The 19,554-nt window shown below is 43.2% G+C and overlaps 1 protein-coding gene and 1 long non-coding RNA gene across 2 annotated transcripts in view; one reads left to right on the top strand and one right to left on the bottom strand.

Moving 5' to 3' along the window:
* Window positions 1-968: 968 nt before the first annotated feature.
* BBC3 (BCL2 binding component 3) overlaps window positions 969-19,554 on the bottom strand; it is a 43,503-nt gene continuing 24,917 nt past the window's right edge. Inside the window, exon 4 of the mRNA XM_078661013.1 lies at window positions 969-4,013. Coding sequence (XP_078517139.1) covers window positions 3,906-4,013 — 108 coding nt within the window. The 3' untranslated portion in view covers window positions 969-3,905. The remainder of the gene's footprint in view (window positions 4,014-19,554) is intronic.
* LOC144781926 (uncharacterized) overlaps window positions 6,787-19,554 on the top strand; it is a 63,036-nt gene continuing 50,268 nt past the window's right edge. The window contains exon 1 of the long non-coding RNA XR_013601092.1: window positions 6,787-6,938. This is a non-coding gene — a long non-coding RNA (uncharacterized LOC144781926). The remainder of the gene's footprint in view (window positions 6,939-19,554) is intronic.

The raw sequence follows: 19,554 nt of genomic DNA, 5'->3' as shown, positions 1-19,554 counted from the left end.
AATGTTGAACAACTAGGCAGGCGTATGTATCAATGCCATCTCCAAAAGAGAGGTTACGTTGAGGCCTGAAAAACTTACCCGAAACCCATCACATCTAACAGCTCCTGGTTCTGGGGAAGAAAGTGCCTACCTTTAGTTCCATTGCAAATGTCGCCTTTAGTTCGGAACAGGGGTCCTTTGGACTTTTGATTATTAATAGTGTTGATAAACGACTCAAAGTTTTTATTGCAATAAATGTGTTCTGAATTCCTCAATCAGTGTCAGGAAAACGTTCAACCAAGCATGTGAAGATGTCAACACCAAAGCAAAATTGGTACAGTGTGACTTTCTCTGCACAGTAATAACAGTTCTTCCTATAAGAGGTGTCCCCTAGGTCTCCTTACACCACTCCTCTCCAGCGCTTTTAGCCCCATTCTCAGCTCCACACGACTCAAACCGGAAGTGCCCTTTTTCACTAGGCAAAAAAGCCTGAAACCAAAAATGTGCCAGCAAGTGACGTTCATTCTAGGGAGGATCTTGACATGCATGTTGACATTTTCAGTTTGCATTTTTTTTCAATAGGTTAATGGGTCCAACCATTGGAGGGCAGAAACCAAGGGAGTGGACTTCGGAAGACTTCATTACTGGTGCAGTATCGAGTTGTTAACTTTTATAAGCACAACTGGATTAAAATAACATTTTCAAGAACACTCTTTGCAGGTCGTGCTGGAGACGTCAGATAGGATTTTGCTTTAACTTGTTTCCTGCTGGGATATAGGCTTTCTTCCAAGTGAGCAGCACGGGACATATGGAATCCCTCCATATTCTCCTAGATTCACACACACTGTCATTGAGCGTAAAAGTAGAGACTCTTAGCACATCTTTAAAATGTACAAGATCCTTAATATTGTGAGTACCTAAAGACCATGCCTTAGCCCCACACACCATGCCATAATCTACAATTTATTTTAATAACTCCAAAACATGACTTCCGTAAATCCAATTTTATTGAAAATGAATTATACAAAATCCATGTACAAAACGTAATCAAAAATGTACACAAAAAATTCAAATATCTCCAGTTCACAACTGTACAAAATATATACAAGATACTTCTCTCTATCCACCATCTCTTGGACTAAGTAAACAGCTACCATAAGAGTGTGGGACCAGACTGAAATGTAGATTTCTTTTCATGTGAATCATCCCCCTTTTTTCATAGTAATGCTTTCAGGCCCATTGTGTAGAATTCGCCATTTGAAATTCAGCAAAGGAGGCAAGGAGAAGTCATGATATCGACAGAACCATTCACACCCCTGGGGACAGGAGGATTCTGAAGGCGAGAATGAGTGCTATAGACCAGATCAGACCCCTTTTCCCTCCCAATGTCGAACAAGATCAGCGTTTCCCATAAAAACACTTGGCTGAGACAGTTGTTTTACTGAGAAACTAACAGCTGTTCATTTCTACAATTCTTGAGAAAATTAGGAAATAATCAACTGCCTCCGTTAGCTGAAAGAATGTGCTTCAAACATTATGAATAGACTAGATTGGAAGTTGCCAACCTAATCATCATAACAGGCACAGCCCATTCAAGCGTGTTTGTGGGTGAACCTCCAATCCAAAATGCACCCACTTCATTAGAGGAATGGTCTTGATTACTGTGACACCACCCCTTCCGACAAAAGTTAAAGTCAGTTTGAGCCCTTAGAAAAAGAAGCAGGTACATACATACAGTATATCAAATAAAAGACCGATTTGGTCTGCCTGATATGGAACTATACTTTTTACGTGTACAGTGTGACTGCATACCTGAGTGACTTGTTCTTTGACTGAAGGAAGAGGCTGTTGGTGCACTCCAAAGTGTTGGTTTTTGGGAAAAGGAGACTTTTGTGATCTAAGACACTGGTTTATAGCCCTTTTCTCCCCCTTCTAATATATCCACTACTTCTGAATGTCCTTGGACACACAACATTTGAAAGTTATTCAGACAACCCCAGGCTGACCATCCCATGTCAACTCTCCTTGCTCAGTGCTGCTGTACATTCGAAAGGTAGAGGCATGTAATGCAGACCTAATTTCCCTCTCAGTTGGTGGAGGAAGAAAACAAATATGCTCTCAGTTGATGCAAAAACCTTCTATGAAAACAAGCAAAATCTAGCCTCCCCAAAAATAAACCAAAGAAAGGCCGCTAGAGGTTTCTATGTCTTGTGTTTTTTTAACTTTGTATTTACATTGTGTGCTTTTAAATTTAGAAGATTTTTTTTGTTTTTATTTTTTGGTAAAAAATAAATAAATAAATAAATAATGGCTAAATGCCTTAGTGGGAGGACAGATTTTGCTTTTTTCAAATGTTTCAGGACTTCATCCTCCTTTGCAGTATTATGACGGCCTTGGCTCCAGCCCATTGCAACGCAGAAACAGAAGGCACTTTTAGAAGTGACGATACACCAAGGTTTCTATTTATCAGGGCTGGTGAGACAGTCCTGCACTGCTAATTCTAACTGCTTTATCTTTTTATCCCTTTAAATAACGTTTTTAATTTTTAGATAATTTGGTGGTTTGGCCAATATGCAAATGTATTGCTACAGATATCATGCCCCGACAGCAAATAAAAGAGGAATGCTCATTCTACTTTCCAGTACTTTTCAGTAAACATACAGCAGTTGTTTTGTTCATGTGGCTGTGAAATTCTTTGTTCAGGTTAGAAATATTTTTATCGTTTTTCTATAGAACTCCTGTTCATTAGAGCTTAGTGAAAAGGCAGTGACGCTATGCTCTTTTTAGATTTACTATAGAGTTGTGCACAACATCACATTATGTGATAACTGGAATATGTTAAATGTTTGCAGTTGTTTCACTGTAAGGTGCAATTTCACAAACCCACAACTGGAAAGTAAAGAAATATATATTGAATGCAAAAATAATGAGCATTTATTTCCCTTTAAGATGCATTAGGAGTGCAAATTATATTTGATTGTCTATTTATGGTTTGCAAAGTTTTCATAGTGGGATTACTCAGTGCACAAGTGGAAAATTAATAGTGGCTACATTTTTTGTTAAGTAGTGGCTATACTGTTTAATGCAACATAATTGTGCTAATATCCAGTAGTTAGGTACAGTTATACCTATTTAACAAGCGCATCATACCATCACAATCCCCTTGGGAAGACAGAGCCTTGTCGACATGTATTCACATTGCAAGAACGATGGCATTTAAGATCCCAAGGACGTTGAGAGCTTCAGCAGAAATATCTATGAGCAGTGTATTCCACTCTTGAAATATGAGCGGAATGCCCAGGTTTTTGAACCCATGGCCTCTATTCGGTCGCGACATCTCACATAAACAAGGAGAAAATTGCGATAAACATTAGACCATTTTAGTGCATTGGGTTCTTTCACATTGATGTGGAGTAAAACCAAACATTCATGACCACCATTGGACTCTACGTTTCAACTTGTGTTTGGAACGGAGGTCTAATAAGAAGATATTGCTTTCACATTTTACCTACAAAAGGTGAGTTCAATGCAAAAAATGTGAACACCCTAATTTGTCAAGAGCCCTTTTCAATGGTAGTCACGCACCTAGGTTTTACCAAACACCTAATAAAATGTCTGTTTTCTGTAGGAATGTGGAGCACAACTGCTGGTCCTTTCCTTGTGATTACACACTTTTGGACTTGTAACTTATGGAAACTGTTTACCAAAGACACTGAGTGATTAACCGGCTCAGTGGATATGTACCAACCATGGCTTTACATATACAGGTCAATCTTCAGTCTGCTACATTTCTTCAAAATAATAAACTCTCCTCTTCAATTTCTTTCTCTTGTTGCCTGCTTCTGTCCCGCAGAAGTAAAGTGTTCTGAAACCCGTTCTGTGATAGAATTTTTTTAGCACCTTCCGGGATTCTGGTTTGGCTCTTGCTATGGCATGATGTCACCCTGAGGGTTGAAGAACACAGCAAGGACTTGGGAGATGAAGTGGTAGACGTGCCACATGAGGGGTACCCGGTGCCCCTGTTGTTCCATTGCCTGGAAATGAAAACAATGATAAATGATTAGACCAAATAGGCAGAAGCTACTTTATGACAGACATAGCAATGAAAATTCGGTAACTTGTTCAAAGCACTGTTCAATGTAACTAAGCATAATTTGAATTAGCAAGGAAGAAAGTGCGCCTGAGCAAAATAGCATCTTTATTATTTAGCCTTGGACATACTTTCTCTCAAGATTGTTCTCAGGGGAAGAGCAAGGAGGCACTCATTGGGAACGGATTCAAATGGCTTATGGAGCAACAACTGAGCAATTGCTACCCATGACTTGAAATTAAACCCACTTTTGCCTGCTGTTCAGCAGATTCTGCAGTTGTTTACTGCAGCAAATGTGTCATTGTGTTCGCTTTTCTATAACGTTAAAAGAGCAAGGAAGAGGAATATCTGTTCTCTGGGAGTAGCAATGGCCTAACTTTCACAAGAACATACACACTTACCTTAGTGTTCTAAGAGTAGGTCATATTTTACTGAAACTGTGTTATATGCTTTGTAAATATATTCCTGTTCGAGGAACACGCCTGGTGTCTTTCCTCTAGAATCAAAAAAGGATCTGCCGAAAGGGAAAGTAGCTCTTGAATGACAACAACTCTGTATTCTGTTTGAACTACTTATGCTGAGCGATGGGTGTAATTAAACCACTTTCTTTGCAAGTACTTTCCACAAAAGCTTTCTTGCTCTTAACACTATTTACCAATGTCTAGAGTCTATTCTAAATCAGTCACTTAAACTTCTAAAGTTCTTAAAACGTATCTTTTTAAAGAAACTTTTCACTCCCCCTCTGCACACTTTCACGCATTATCACTCTATCCACCCAACACACTGGCCTAATGAATCCCTTTATCAACCACCAACAGCTTCCTGCCAAGCTTTTTAGATTTGTCTTAAGCTGTGTTGTTGCAATATCTGCTAGCCTCTATATGTTTATTTCCTTGTATCTCGGCAGGCTTCATTGGCGACAGTAAACAAAGGACATTGCTATGTTGTTAAACTGGGCTGGATTGTGCTGCCAGCACCTCACACCTGTATTACGCGCACACGCGCCTTGCAGCATACCTGGCAACCCTCCAGACACCTGGGAAGCTTGGATGCTGTTACACAGTCTCCTTGAAGGTAGTTGCCAGCAGAGTTTGCCAGGACCGCAGGGTTGGGTGAGTAATTTGTGCATAATGACTGTATGCACTGGCATTATCTAGTCCTTATCTGCTGCTAATGTCTCTTAGGCAAGAAGCAATCCACTACTGAGCTGATAATTAGCGTAAATTATCTCGCCCAATTCTGACAGTCACAGTCTTATTTAGAAGTAGAATTACTGACTCACAAGATATGGGGTATGAAAACAAAAACGGGTTGCTATGTGCGGTCCACGCTTTTCTCAGCCATCTCCCTTAACTTTGAGATCCGCACACTTCAGCTTTGTAGAATTTGCTTCTCCTCTGTCTTACTATAACATTTTACTCACACCCCTTTCCTGCTCATCAAAGACTCCCAGAGAACTATTGTATTGTATTACAGTATTTATGTAGTGCTTACTACCCCTATTTGGGGCCTTGTAGGGTGTGTGGTCATAAAGATGTTGTTTTTGTTTAAATACTATGTGGTGTTTCCATGGTGTGCATGATGACCAGAAAGGCGCGGTCAGGGACGGCTTTTAAGAAGGGCGAGCTGAGTCCAGGGTGGCAAACCTAAGAGGGGCTCATGAGGCACTTCTTCTGCATTATGGCCCTGCACACAGCAACATCCCTCTACCTTGGTGCCAGCAATTTAGTTTAAAGTGGTTCTAATCATTTTTAATGTCACGCAATTGCTGTATTTAACACCCTCTGAGCCACCTTCTGTGCACTCCCATCTACCTTTCACCCCCTGCTGCCATACACCATCACCCCCTGCCCACCCCAACAAACAGCTTGCCACCAGCCTGATGGACTTAAATGGTGGCTGATCCAGGTTAGTAGGGGGAGGTGCAAGATGTTTACAATCAGAGGCAAGTCACTGCTTTGATGTAGACAGCCTGTGAAAAGTGGTCCCCTGCTGCCCCATTTTACACCAACAGCAGCAAGGGCAGCAATTTTTTGCCACCCAGCGCGCACTGTGATCAAGGGCTGGCTCTGGGTGCAATTATCATGGTTTGGGCTGCAGAGCATTGGATGATGAAATGAAAATGACAAACGCGAAGTTTTATGGCATTCATGTTAGTTTTAAACAGGCCTGCAGGACACTTTATGGTATTTCATATGATACAGTCTACTTAGCTGGATACTGCCTCGGATTGTCCATTCTGAGATTTTGAGTATAGTTGTGGTCCTGAGCTGGCATGGTTGGAGGGAGAGAGAAGTGAATGTAAAAGTGACCAAACTGAGGGAACACTGGTATGGTCTTATACATTTTAGTGCCTACAAGCAGGAAGGTGGGCTTAGTAGGCCTCGGGTTCATTTGAAACGATGATACGAAGGCTGCACCTCCCGCCGCAGCTTCTTCAACCTACTGAGCTGTAGTGTCGCCTCTACACATTCAAGGCGTGGGTTTTACCCCAGAGACCGAGGTCTTGCGACGCGTGTCTGGAAGCACGGAGCTATAAAGTGAATGATTTACAGTTGTGATTTCCCGCCTCGCTGCCCGCGCCTCGGCAGTCTGCCGGCAGCGGGCGCTGTCCTCTGGAGGAACAGGCGGGCGCGAGCGTGTGAAAGGGCAGGTGCCGGAGGAGGCCTCGGCGCGGGGCCAGAGGCCGCGTCACAGGCGGAGGGCGGGCCCTGTGCTTTAGTCACGGTGGTGTGGGCGGAGCCAAGGCGCGAGGACACGGGGCGGAGCGCGAGCAGACGGCACGAGACCGGGCGCTGACTCACCAGATATTAATAGCCTGGGATATATATCAGCGCGGCGCTGCCGGCGCGAGCGTCACTTGTCCAGGGTACGTACACCGTTCAGGCTCGGGGTGCTAAGATCGGACCGGGAGGGCCACGTAGCTCGCGGGCACGCAGGGCGGCCTGGCGCTGCCTGCTCGCCACACTGCAGCTTCCAACGGGCCTTGTACTGCGTTTAGAAATATGTTCTGCCCCCTCGGCTGGCTTTTGGATTCGTTTTTACTCTGTCTGAACTTTAGTTTGAGTTCATCGCACGATTTCATTTGAAGCCCAAACACTTTTTAAAGTAAACAGTCCCTGGTAAAATGTGGAAGTGGGTTATAGAAGGGAGTGGCTGCAGTTGTGGTCTTGTCTTAACTTTTCCTAACTAAACTGTGTGGTCCTGTAGACGTTTTTTATTTCCCACTTTCTCTAGTTTACTTTCAGCGTCGAATGCATGCGCCGGTAAATGCGACTCGTCGACATCTACAGCATTATTGCATCTGCTCACGCTAGTTCTAATGTGCAGAAGATCTGATTTACCACCCTTTGTTTGCCATGACGATTGGTAACGATTTTGAAAACTATTTCTTGGGACTATTGTAAGTTCGTGGGCTCGTCACTTACCTACCGCCCAACCACAAATATTACCAATGCCCTGTAGCAGCAGGACAGCAAGAGATAATGTCTCCCCAGTTGCAAAAGGAAATGCTCTATAAGTCGAGTCGAATATAGGAGCCAGCTAAAGAATGTCATAATTATTCGTAATTAGTTTCCCAGCGTGTCTTTCACCTAAGGGTTATATACATCACGGGATAAACGCCCAAACTGCAGTCATATCAAACACAACTCAAGATATCACCATGGTTGAGCCTCACGGCCCCCTGTACAACAGTACTGAACATAAACCTTATAAGAGAAGACAGTCAGAACAATGTACATAAATCCAACAGAGTTAAGAGGCACCCAATAGGAGGACCTCATTGAGCTCAATACAATGCTTTACACCTCATAAAACAATACACCTCTTTAAGGCCAGTAACACATTAAACAAACATCCCACCGTAAAGGGATCATGTGGACCCTAAGGAGGCACCGTAGTCTGTTACCTGATGCGCATACCTCAAGTCGGGCAATGCACTTGCCAGTATTTCACATGGCATGGATCAGAAATGGTAAAGATTTCTAGATACACACCCGAAACACCACCAACCTTTGCAACACAACCAGAAACTCCAGTATAGCTTCCCCCACCCTACTGAAGATTTAACTTAAAAAGAAAACAGACTTCAGTCTGTATAATTAAATCTGAGATTTGAGAGGATGAAGGTACCCAATCCTGATAGCATTAGGAGGCCGTAACAATAATGGCAATACCGCACAATCCAAATCTTTGTTACCCACACTTTTTATTTCCATTTTGCAGTATTTAGCAATTAGAACTGTGTACTCGGGGAAAGGCTGGCAATACATTACTAATAAAGAGAGAATTACAAACACTTTCTCACCTTAACCTCAAGGAGTCGCTACACATTATACAGAGGCGTAGTTATCAATGCAGCAGTGAGGCTTGGGCCCAGAGGTATTACCTGACCTTTGTACCCAACTATATGCCTGTCTTGCACTAACTACCTCACTGAGGCACAGTATCGGATTTTCCTTGTGTGCATTATGACACTTTCCTACAGCACTGGTTGTATACATACATTTTATCCACAGTCAGTGCCAACCTTTCAAATCATGGAGATGAGATACACTAGTTAGGCACCTTTAACAATTGTTATGGTATTCTCTACATTGTTCCTCATTCCAATTATTGATCTTGGAGTGGCATATTCATTACTTGGAAAAAGTTGAATACTAACCATCGGTCAAGGGTAAGAAAATTAAGACACCCCTCTCTGAATTCCAAGAGTGAGTAGTTAATTGTACCTTTGACAGTTCGCGATGGTCAATAGTACATTATATTCATGACTGTATTGCCTACAGCAATTAATATATTAACAGGCTGCACGGTGGGTACCCATCAATGACCAAGAGCTTAACTTGGGTGTTGGTGTCCAGCATAGGTCCAGCAGGGACAGAACCATACCAGCTAAATGAGGCTATCTAGATAAGTGGAACTGACATATAACTGCCACTCTACCACACAGTGAATGGAAGGTCAGCAATGGACACAACTTTCCATTTTTTCCAGAGGTTGGTGAATTGGGTACCATTAAATTTGGTAATAGTAACATCTGTATTTTACAGTGCTTAGAAATGGCAAGTGCGTTAGGAAGCCCAACACATTAAAAAAAAGTTAACATTAAATGGAATATTGATAGTCTATGGTTGTCCTGAGAACCTTGCATGGCTCCGGCCCTCTTACATGAAAATCTGGCATGGCTCCGGACTCTCTGACCCTATACCCACCACCATGGAACTCGAGTGTATTTTAATTTAAAAGCAATGTTTTCTGTGAGGTCAGATGTACCTTGTGGGTTTTCGACACTGCCCTGATCTTTCCATGATCTGAGCGTTTCTGAACATGAAGTATTTCTGCAACTCCTTAAAGAATATATTGCTGAACCAGTAATATGTTTCTGCTATGCCTTCCTGTTTCTGATATGAGTGAGCAAATCTGCTTCACATCAGCTTGCCGTTCCGGCTGTGAACTCTTAAGTACATGTTAAGGTTAACTCCTGCCCTCACTCCTTCGCACAACACCGTCTTGGACAAGTTATGGTCTTCTTGTACCCTACTCGGGAACTGCATTTAACTGGCATAAGTGTCCAAGTAAATATAGAAGTGTACATTAAAGCATAACCTCAAGGCTCTTGTGTGCATGCTTTAAATGCAGGATAAACTAGAAACTACTATTTCACCAGAAATATTTCCTCCCTTACCTCGGTCTTAGCCGCACCCATTGGCAAGCAAACAATCCCATCATTGCAAAATCTGATTTACATGAGGACCTCCGGCTGTATATCAAGCCAAGTCTAAAAATAAGCATTCGGTTCTGATGTTAGGAGTAGTAAAACAAGGGCAGTGCTTCCAAATCTGCCTCTGGGGGTGCAAACCAAGGGTGGGTAGCAGGTGCAATCAGCAGAGCAGGTTAAACCTGGAATTTTCCTGCTCACTGGGACCACAGGCAAAACCAAGCACTGCAATGCAGAAACAGCATCACCAGGATCACTCCAAGTGTCTGATGTATCACGGGATTGGTTCAGCCCAGCGACAGCCCTGTGATTTATCCTCAGTCAACTAGAGTGGAGTTTTACTCAGAGTTCCCAACTTCCAAAGCCGAAGTCTGAACAGCTCCTGCAGTCCTGGTTTTTTTCTGTGTATTACGGGACTTGTAGTCCTGATTTAATAATGGGATGAAAATGGAAGCTTGAAAACTTAGTCTAATCTGTATTGTCTCAGTGGCCTTCTGCAAACACATCTTTATTATATATATATATATATATATATATATATATATATATATATATATATATATATATATATATATGGTGCAAGCCACCAACGGTTAACCATTAAAAAACAGATGAAGCCTAGCGTCTATGTTGTTGTACTTTCACCCGCCTTCTACAATCCTTCGTAGTACGCAAGTACAGTTGATAACGGTCTCGGCACATGGACTGACTCGTTTTCCCTGTGAATCCCTAGAAATACTGTATGCAGGGGGCTCATTATATAAATGGACTGTAGCCCCAGAATTCTTACCATAAACCCTGAACTATATTACCAAAGTCATTAAATGTTGCTTCTTATAAGCAAATGTCTGCACTCGATCCGACCAGATGGAAAAACTAGAACGGACAACTAAGGTTTAGCACTGTTTTTAACAGGCTATTGGGATTTTAAATTGTTTTTCTGACGAGTTTTACCCCTCATTTCTATTGTGATGGTATAAATGTAAATATTTTAACTATTTATGATATATGTTTTATAGCGCTCGCATGTTCACCATTGTAATGATTTGTATTAATCAAACAATAAAAGATATATACGCCTATATATATATATATATATATATATATATATATATATATATATATATATATATATATATATATATATATATATAATGCAAACATCAAATGCCCCATTCTCTCCGCCCTGGCGTAGTGTATGGGGCGGAGGGGAGTTGACAATATGAGGGGACATTTATTTGATAATAGTCACTTCCTACTCCAAGCAAACAGAAGATAACAAGTGAACGCGTTGACGTGCTGACGACCAGGCAACTAAAGTTGTAAACTGACGAGAGTGTGTCATGAAGCTGCCAAAGAAAGCACGAGTGAGAGGCAGAGGGGCAGTGACTTCGAGAAATGTTGTCACAGGGGTTCATTGTCTATTAACTCGACTGAAATATTTTCCCCTTGGTAGATCCTGTTATTCTGTTCGCGCAACCAATAATATCTAAATATCGTGTGGATTACAAAGGGGATTGGGTTGTAAAACTAGAATAAAACCTCCCCGTTGGATCAAACTGTTTTAATATTCGTTCTGGTGAACACGCTGCTACCTTTCTCCGTTTAAAATTCCTGACAGACCTGCAGTCTCTTATCTGCCCCTGCTCGTGGTAACTTGGCCTCCCCTGGTTACACAGACATTTTAGTCACTAATTGACAGACATCAACTCTGCCTGAACTTACAAAAAAAGAGCTGCCAGACAGACATGGTAGGAACAGAGAGAGCTCTCCCCTTCGCCTCCAACCACCTCAGCAGACAGAAGTCCTCCCCCCCCAAGAGAGTTGCCTTGTTTTATGTACCCGAGACACTAATGGCGCATAATTACACCCAGGCCGAGATTGTGAAATCATTTTAATTAGATGCGCCGTAAAGACGAGAAGGCCCGAGGTTCGGGTCAGGCCGCCCCAGGGCTTGGGCCTCCAAAGGGTAGGCACGGACGGGAGGGGCGGAGGAGTACCGCGTCGGAAAATGGACGCTTCAACAGTGAGAAGGCAACATACCCCCACACGTTAGGAAGCACTTGCTCATGCATCTTACACACGTGTGTAGGAATAATTCGAATCATCGATATAGTCTGCGTAAATTATCTGACTAAACCAACATGTCTAATCAGAACATTCCTTAATTTAAGCTATGTTAATGCACTTCTGGACTTTTCAAATGATACACCTATGTGAGCATGACTGCAGAACTACATATGAAATGTACTGTACTTTACTGGTGTGGCTCTGAAGTGCAGTGCAGCCTTCATCCTATGTGGTGCAAGTCATAGTTAGCATGACTGGTTGCCATGTTGGATACCATTTAGGGCCCCTATATGTAAGTAGCATAAAAATTCCTCGACCTTGGAAATGATGAAGTCTTCTATCTGTCAGATGTTTAAGGAACTTGGTACACAAAGCACACACTTTTTGTAGCACATACGTCTTTTTTCACCCTTCTGGGGTGTGCAGTCATATCCTCTGTGGTAACATAAGTAACTTGCATGTCCCACATAGGCTGTTCCAAGGATCTTGACGTGAGGCGTCTACAAACTTTAAACATGGCAGAAAAAGAGACTACTCAGTTCTTAACAGCCAGTCGGTTCCTAGTACGTCATTATGTCTGTGGACAACCAATGCGCCTTTGTATTCCTGCTATATATATATATATATATATATATATATATATATATATATATATATATATATATATATATCTAACCTGTATATTATAAAATGCTTCCAAACTACTGAACACATTTACATAATTTTTTGAACAAACACACAAGTAACTGTTCTATCACCATAGTTATCTTTTATGGTGGCCATGACTTGCGTGAGAAAACCTTGAATGGGTCATGGTGCCCACCCCCTCCCTCAACTGCAGTAAAAATAGTATTATAACCATTTGCAATGTTACACCTTGTGTTTACACCAGTCTAAATGACCCTTAAACATAATGGTTATGTGTTTCTGTAAGTGCTTACACTATTGGTGTTTTATTTTATGTTTTATATTTATAGTGTGACTAGTTTACCTCCTTGTGTCTGAGTTCAACTAATGTGACTAGAGGGAAAAGGGAGTGTTTTTGATATTTTGAGTGCCCTAGTGCACACTTAGAGTGTCTTAAGTTGTTCGAGACACCAGGCAAATGCAATATATCTATCTATATCTATCTATATGTACATGTGACAGATTTAGCTTTATTATGTAACAGGGTATTTGTATAGCTTGGTGTCCGCCTGTTACTTAGCCTGTACAGACATTATTCTGGGGTTGGTCAATGAAGGGGGCGGGTTATCTGCACGGAGATGTACTGTGGTGAGGCAGAGGGGCTTCAAGCCTAACCTGTGTGAATGTAGAGTGCATAGTGAGTGGTATCTTTGTGGTGGTTCTGAGTGGGTGTTCGGGCTTGAGGCCCTCTGTCTAACTCCAGTCAGCTGTGGCAGTGTGGTCGCACAGTGGCTGTGGGTCTTGTGCCTTTCCAAATGACCCAGCTGGTTGTGTGTCCTTCCAGAGCAGGAATCTTCAACCTGAGGGGCAGGCCCCCTAGGGGGGGCTCAAGTAATCCTGTAGGTGGGGGTGCCAGGCTCTAGCCAGAAGATGCTTTATGCTGATAATAGTGCTTTGTTTTAAGTTGAAAAAAATGAGCGTCAGTAAGCCGCTCTGTAATGGGTCATGACATGTTTTGTCATTTATATCCTGGCTGGGAGTATGTGTCGAAAGGAAAGGGGCTCCCACCCCAAAACCTCCACCCCACTTCCAATAATCACACTGTGAATACTTGTACGGGTTAGTAAGGCCTCCTAGACCAGACTAGTATGTTAGGCAATCATGCATTTGATTTAATTTTTAAAATGGTAACAGAACTTAACTGCAATGTTTAAATAAGTCTAGTTATATATAAACACTGGCAATTGAATAGAATAATTGTGAAAAATTCTGAGAGGCCCCCATGCTTTTTTTTCCCATGGGGGAGGCACATTAAAAAGTTTGAAGACCACTGTTCTAGAGCAAAGTTTGTAGATCTCTATCTGTCACTGTTTGAAGTTTTAAAACTAAAGCAATCTAAAAGTTGTTTTTTCTTATGAAGCAACATTTACAGCCAAACTTTGTGCCTACATTCGTAATAAAAGGAAATGCCATCCTCTTTATGAGAGGAGCACCACAGCAGGATTAGAAAACTGAAACTTCCAGTTTGTGCAATAATAATGACCTGATATATTTTCTCCAGCGATTGCTACCACAACGTTATCACTTCATGGAGAGCTAAATGGCAAGTGCTACAATTTCCAAACTAGCTAGTGGTATTTTAATTGACCGTAGAAGTCTGGGACATTGAGCCACCTCTGCATGGATTCAAATCAGTGACGTGCAGGTTGCACACCGCTATAATAAGGTAGCACTAAACTTACTGAACTGTCTCAGTGAGCTACAATTGTATACGGTTCCCTTAATACAGGAACAATGCAATTTTACATAATATGGTGAACATCAATACAAGTCAAATTCGAAATGTATCTGGCTTTGCCTTGTCTAATGGCCACCTCTGCATGCTGTTGATGTAAATCTGCCTGCCACAAAACTGCCCGTTTCAGTAAGAAGGAACATCTTAATTTTCGTAACATGGAAAGCTTGGAAAATCGCCTTTATCTCAATTAGAACTGAGCAGGAACCTCTCAAGGACAAGAACAGGCACTGGCAAAGCCAGGAGGTTTGGATTTCATTTTGAACCCTGACTGAACTACTTTGTTTTTTTAATTTAAAAAACAAACCTGCTTCAGTGGGAAAAAAAAAAGAATGTTGTCTACAGGCAATAGATTTCTGAAATAAAGATTTTGATGTGTGATGATTTAGTGCACTTTTGAGGTGTAAAAAGCACTGCACAGAGGCTGGAATGATACACCAGATAGCCAAACAGCCAGGAGCATGGGGTGAGAAAGAAATACTCTCTGGTTAGAACCAAAGCCCACTCAATATATATATCTATATCTGAAAGAACTGGTGCCTCCTCACAGCTGAACTTTTAAGCAACTTACAGAAAGGGGAAAAGAAACCCCGGCCTGTAGGGTACATGTCAACCATGTACTACGCTTTGCGGGTACAGAGCATCTCTCAGAGCTTATAGAGTTAAACTAGAATGGAATACTCCTTATGTGGTGGCACTCGTCCATTGCCTTGGCACAGGAATCAGTTTTTTTTCAGTGTCCTAAAACAACTGGCGGGAATCGCCAACAATGGAGCTTTACAGAGAACCCGCTGCAATAACAAGCTTGCGTGGAGCGCTGAAGCAGATCTACCCCGATAACCCTTTCAGAAAATCCTTCTGGCGTGTTGCACTCTACTACTTCCCAGCGACCAGACACAATGTGATAAACTCTGGACATGACCGACTGGTGGAAACAGTGATCACGGCCAAGTGAAATTTTACAGCAGAAAGCCCTTTGTCTTCGAGGTCATGGTCAGGGCTTTTCCGCCCTGGGACGCACTGCACTTCAGAGCCTAGTCCGGGCATATATGTGGCAGAGCACGGGGACACAACAGGTACAAGAGGAGACAATCGCTATTATGCTGCTTGGCTATCAAAACACTTGAACTGGCGATCTTCCAACTGCAACCATTGAAGGCCAAGATCCTGCTGATGCAGCGTGAATCCAACTGGGCTACATCCTCAGGTCACTGAGGGGCATATGCATCAAAATAGGCTTTTGCTAGTCCTTAATTGCGATTATTAAGGAATCACAATTAGTGAATCTCAAAAGCCTATACATGTAGAAATAGCTATTAAAATTGCGATTTCTAAACATTGCTAAATTGCGAGTCTCAATTAAGGAATGGCTTCCCATTTATTCCTATGGGCCTACAGGCCCGTAGGAATGAATAGGAAATTGCATGCGCAATTAGCGAGTACCTGTAGGCACTCGCAAATTGCACCTGCAATTTCAAGGATGCAAAGGTGTCAAAATGACACCCTGTTGCACCCCTGAAATTGTGATGTGCACCCATGTTGCGCACACACATGACCCAAGGGCATGTGTGTGTGTAACCTGAAACCTTGAAAAATGCACTTTAGTGCATTTTTCAAGGTTTTTGCAAAATACAGACCGGAGTAATTTTTCTGTATTTTGCAACCCCAAATAGCGAATTCGCTGTTTCTAAGGGGTACATGCATTGCATTTAAGGAATCGCAAATTGTGATTCCTTAAATGCAAACGCAATATAAGAAAGCGCAATAAATTGCGATTTCTTAAATTGCGAGTGCCTTACACCATGGTGCATTGCAAAAGCCCTTTTTGCAGGCGCAAACGGCCTATTTTTGCAAATCACACCGTTTGCGCTCGCAAAAAACATTGATGCATGTGCCTGTAAGTGTTTATTGAAACAAAAAAATACCTGATTACAGGTTTTCAAACGTACAAAAATATTGTATAGCTTAATGTGTAGATAACATTTTTGGAAACCATGTGATTTTGTAGAGTTCTGGTGACATGAACAAAGCTTGCGCTTGGAATGTAGAAAGCACATAGGAAATTGGCAAATTAGCACAGGTTTTCACTACCCATAATGACCTGCTCTACAAAGAACAACTAATAAGCTTCTCCCCACCTCTCTACTTATCCACACAACACATAATTAATCCTAACAGCTATATACAGTGCTTCACCCAGTATAATACCAATACCAAATGTAAGGAGTAGTTTCTGTCCTGTAACTCCAGTTCTGTAGTAGGGGTATCTCTGTTATAGTCATAATCTAGTGAATAGTCCCGCCCATGTGCGTGGACCCCGGAGCAATCAAAAATAATCTCTTACAGTGTCAAAAAATGCAGAAAATGCATAGACACTTAAGAGAGAATTTAAAGACAGATAATGCAGCCAAAAAGGCTACACTGTCCAGTACTTCAACTAGAAATTCCACCATAAAATCCACAAAACAGCAAAGCCTGTACAGATTTCCCTTGCTTAACAGCAAAATCCCTCAGGAATGATAGAGAGAAGAACCTGGACAGACAAGCCCCATAGGCTGCCATTATGTGGCTTAATTAGGATACTGTGCCTTTAAGGAACCTTCCAGAACCTTCTCTCAGTATCCCAGAATGCATAGCAGGTCCAACTTAGCCTCAGTTCTTTTTGAAGGCGCAGAAAACGCCAGACCTGTAGCATTATGATCATGAACAACACTCCACCGGGGAGGCGGGAGGGCGCTTATGACTATAACAGAGATACCCCTACTACAGAACTGGAGTTACAGGACAGAAACTACTCCTTCTGTAGTAGGGGATCTCTGTGTATAGTCATAATCTAGTGAATAGAATGGCAAGCCCATCCCCACACCAAGCGGCGGTGGAGAATAAAATAACGCCACTACTGTGCGAACAGATTCCGCAGCGAAGCCTGCCCAACCTGAGCGTCTGCCCTGGCATCAGTGTCCAGGCAGTAATGCTTAGCAAAGGTATGGACCGACTTCCAAGTGGCCGCCTTGCAGATCTCTGCAATGGGAACATTACGGAGCATAGCTGTCGTAGCAGCCTTGCCCCTGGTGGAATGAGCCTTAGGTATGCCCCCTAAGGTCTTATTAGCTTTGCAGTAACGCAACTGAATGCAGGACACAATCCACCTAGAGATGGACTGTTTAGAGGTAGCAAGACCCGTCCTGACTGAGCCATAATTGATGAACAATTGGTCTGACCTACGAATATCTTTAGTCTTATCAAGATAAAACTTCAGCACCCTCCGCACATCCAGGGAATGTAAAGACCTTTCCGCCGGAGATGAAGGATTCTGAAAGAACGTAGGCAAAGTGATAGTCTGATTGATATGAAAATCAGAAACAACCTTGGGAAGAAACTTAGGGTGAGTACGCATAACAACTTTAGCATTATGAAATACAGTATAAGGTTCTTGGCAACACAATGCCTGAATCTCACTCACCCTGCGGGCCGATGTAATGGCCACGAGGAACGCCGCCTTCCAGGACAGGTGCTGCAACGAAGCCTTATGAATGGGTTCAAAAGGCTCCTTCATCAATCTGGACAGCACCACATTCAAGTCCCATGAAGGCGAAGGAAGCCTGACAGGAGGGAACACTTTCTTCAAGCCTTCCAAAAAATCTTTGATCACAGGGATCTGGAAAAAGGAAGTCTGTGAAGGGCCTTTCCTGTAGGCAGTCAAAGCAGCCAGATGAACCTTAATGGAATGGACATTAAGGCCCGACTGCGCCAGATGAAGCAGATATGGAAGGATGACATCTTCCTTGCATGACGTAGGGTCATAGTTCTTAGACTTGCACCAGATGCAAAACCTCTTCCACTTGTAAGCATAGGAAGTCCTAGTGGAAGGTCGCTTAGCCTCCTTCAGTATGTCCATACAATCCTCTGGGAGATTCAGATGGCCATATTGCACTATTTCAGGAGCCATGCCGCCAAACTCAAAGACGAGAGGTTGGGGTGCACCATCCGCCCCCCGAACTTCGTGAGAAGGTCCGGCCTGCACGGCAGCTTCATGTGAGGAAGGAGAGATCGGTGAAGCAGGTCCGTGAACCACCACTGTCTGGGCCATTCCGGGGCAATCAGAATCATTCTCGCCCTGGATTGAGACAGCTTGATGAGAACCGCCGGAATCAGGGGAATTGGTGGAAAAGCGTACAGAAAGCTGTTCGACCAGTTGATCCATAACGCGTTTCCCAGCGTCCCCGGCTGGTAGTACCTGGAGGCGAAGCCTCGGCATTTGCTGTTTTCGGCGGTGGCAAACAGATCTACGTCTGGTCTTCCCCACCTTGCGAAGACTTCTCCTAGTACTTCGTCGTTTATGACCCATTCGTGGTTTTCCTGCACGATTCTGCTCAGTTCGTCTGCCTGAACATTCTGCACACCTGGCAGATGGGTGGCCGTTATCGACAGTCCTCGAGCCAGAAGCCAGTGCCAGATCGCCTGCGCCTCCTGCGACAGAGTGCGCGATCTCGAGCCCCCCTGCTTGTTGAGGTAATACATCGTTGTCGTGTTGTCCGTCTGAACAAGCAGAGAGTTGGTCTGAAAGGACGGATGAAAGGCCTTCAGTGCCAAGTGAACAGCTCTCAGTTCCAGGAAATTGATGTGGTACGTGGACTCCGTCGGGGACCACGTCCCTTGAATTTGCAGGTCTCCGGAATGCGCCCCCCAACCTTGGAGAGACGCATCCGTCACGATGGTCTGTGTGGGAATGTCCTTGTGGAAGGGAACGCCTCTGAGGAGATTCTCCTTCGAGCACCACCACTTTAGAGACTGAAGAGCATGTAGAGACAGTCGTATCCTGTCGTCCCAAGAACCTCTCCTCTGGTCCCACTGATCCTCCAAGCACTCCTGCAGAGGTCTCATCTGTAGCCGTGCGTGAGGAGTGAGAAAGATGCAAGAGGCCATCGATCCCAGTAGAGAAGACACCGTCCTCACAGTCGTAGACGGAGTTTTCATGAGAGCCTGAGCCTTCCGAACGAGTGATAAACGTCGCTCTTCCGAAGGAGACACGCTTGCTGACAGCGTATTGATGGAGGCCCCCAAGTACTGGATACACTGTACCGGAATCGGGACCGACTTGGACATGTTGATGTGCAACCCCAGCTTGTTCAAGAGAACGCACGTCTTCTGGAAGTGTGCTTGAGCTTCCGAGAAGGAGGAGGCTTTGATCAACCAATCGTCCAGGTACGGGTAGACAAACACCTTGTTCTTCCTCAGGTGTGCCGCTACCACTGCCATACATTTTGAGAA

Source organism: Lissotriton helveticus, chromosome 9 (assembly GCF_964261635.1).
Source record: "Lissotriton helveticus chromosome 9, aLisHel1.1, whole genome shotgun sequence".
NCBI lineage: Eukaryota > Metazoa > Chordata > Amphibia > Caudata > Salamandridae > Lissotriton > Lissotriton helveticus.
Note: the sequence above shows the minus strand (reverse complement) of the source record. Positions and strands in the feature narration are given on the sequence as shown.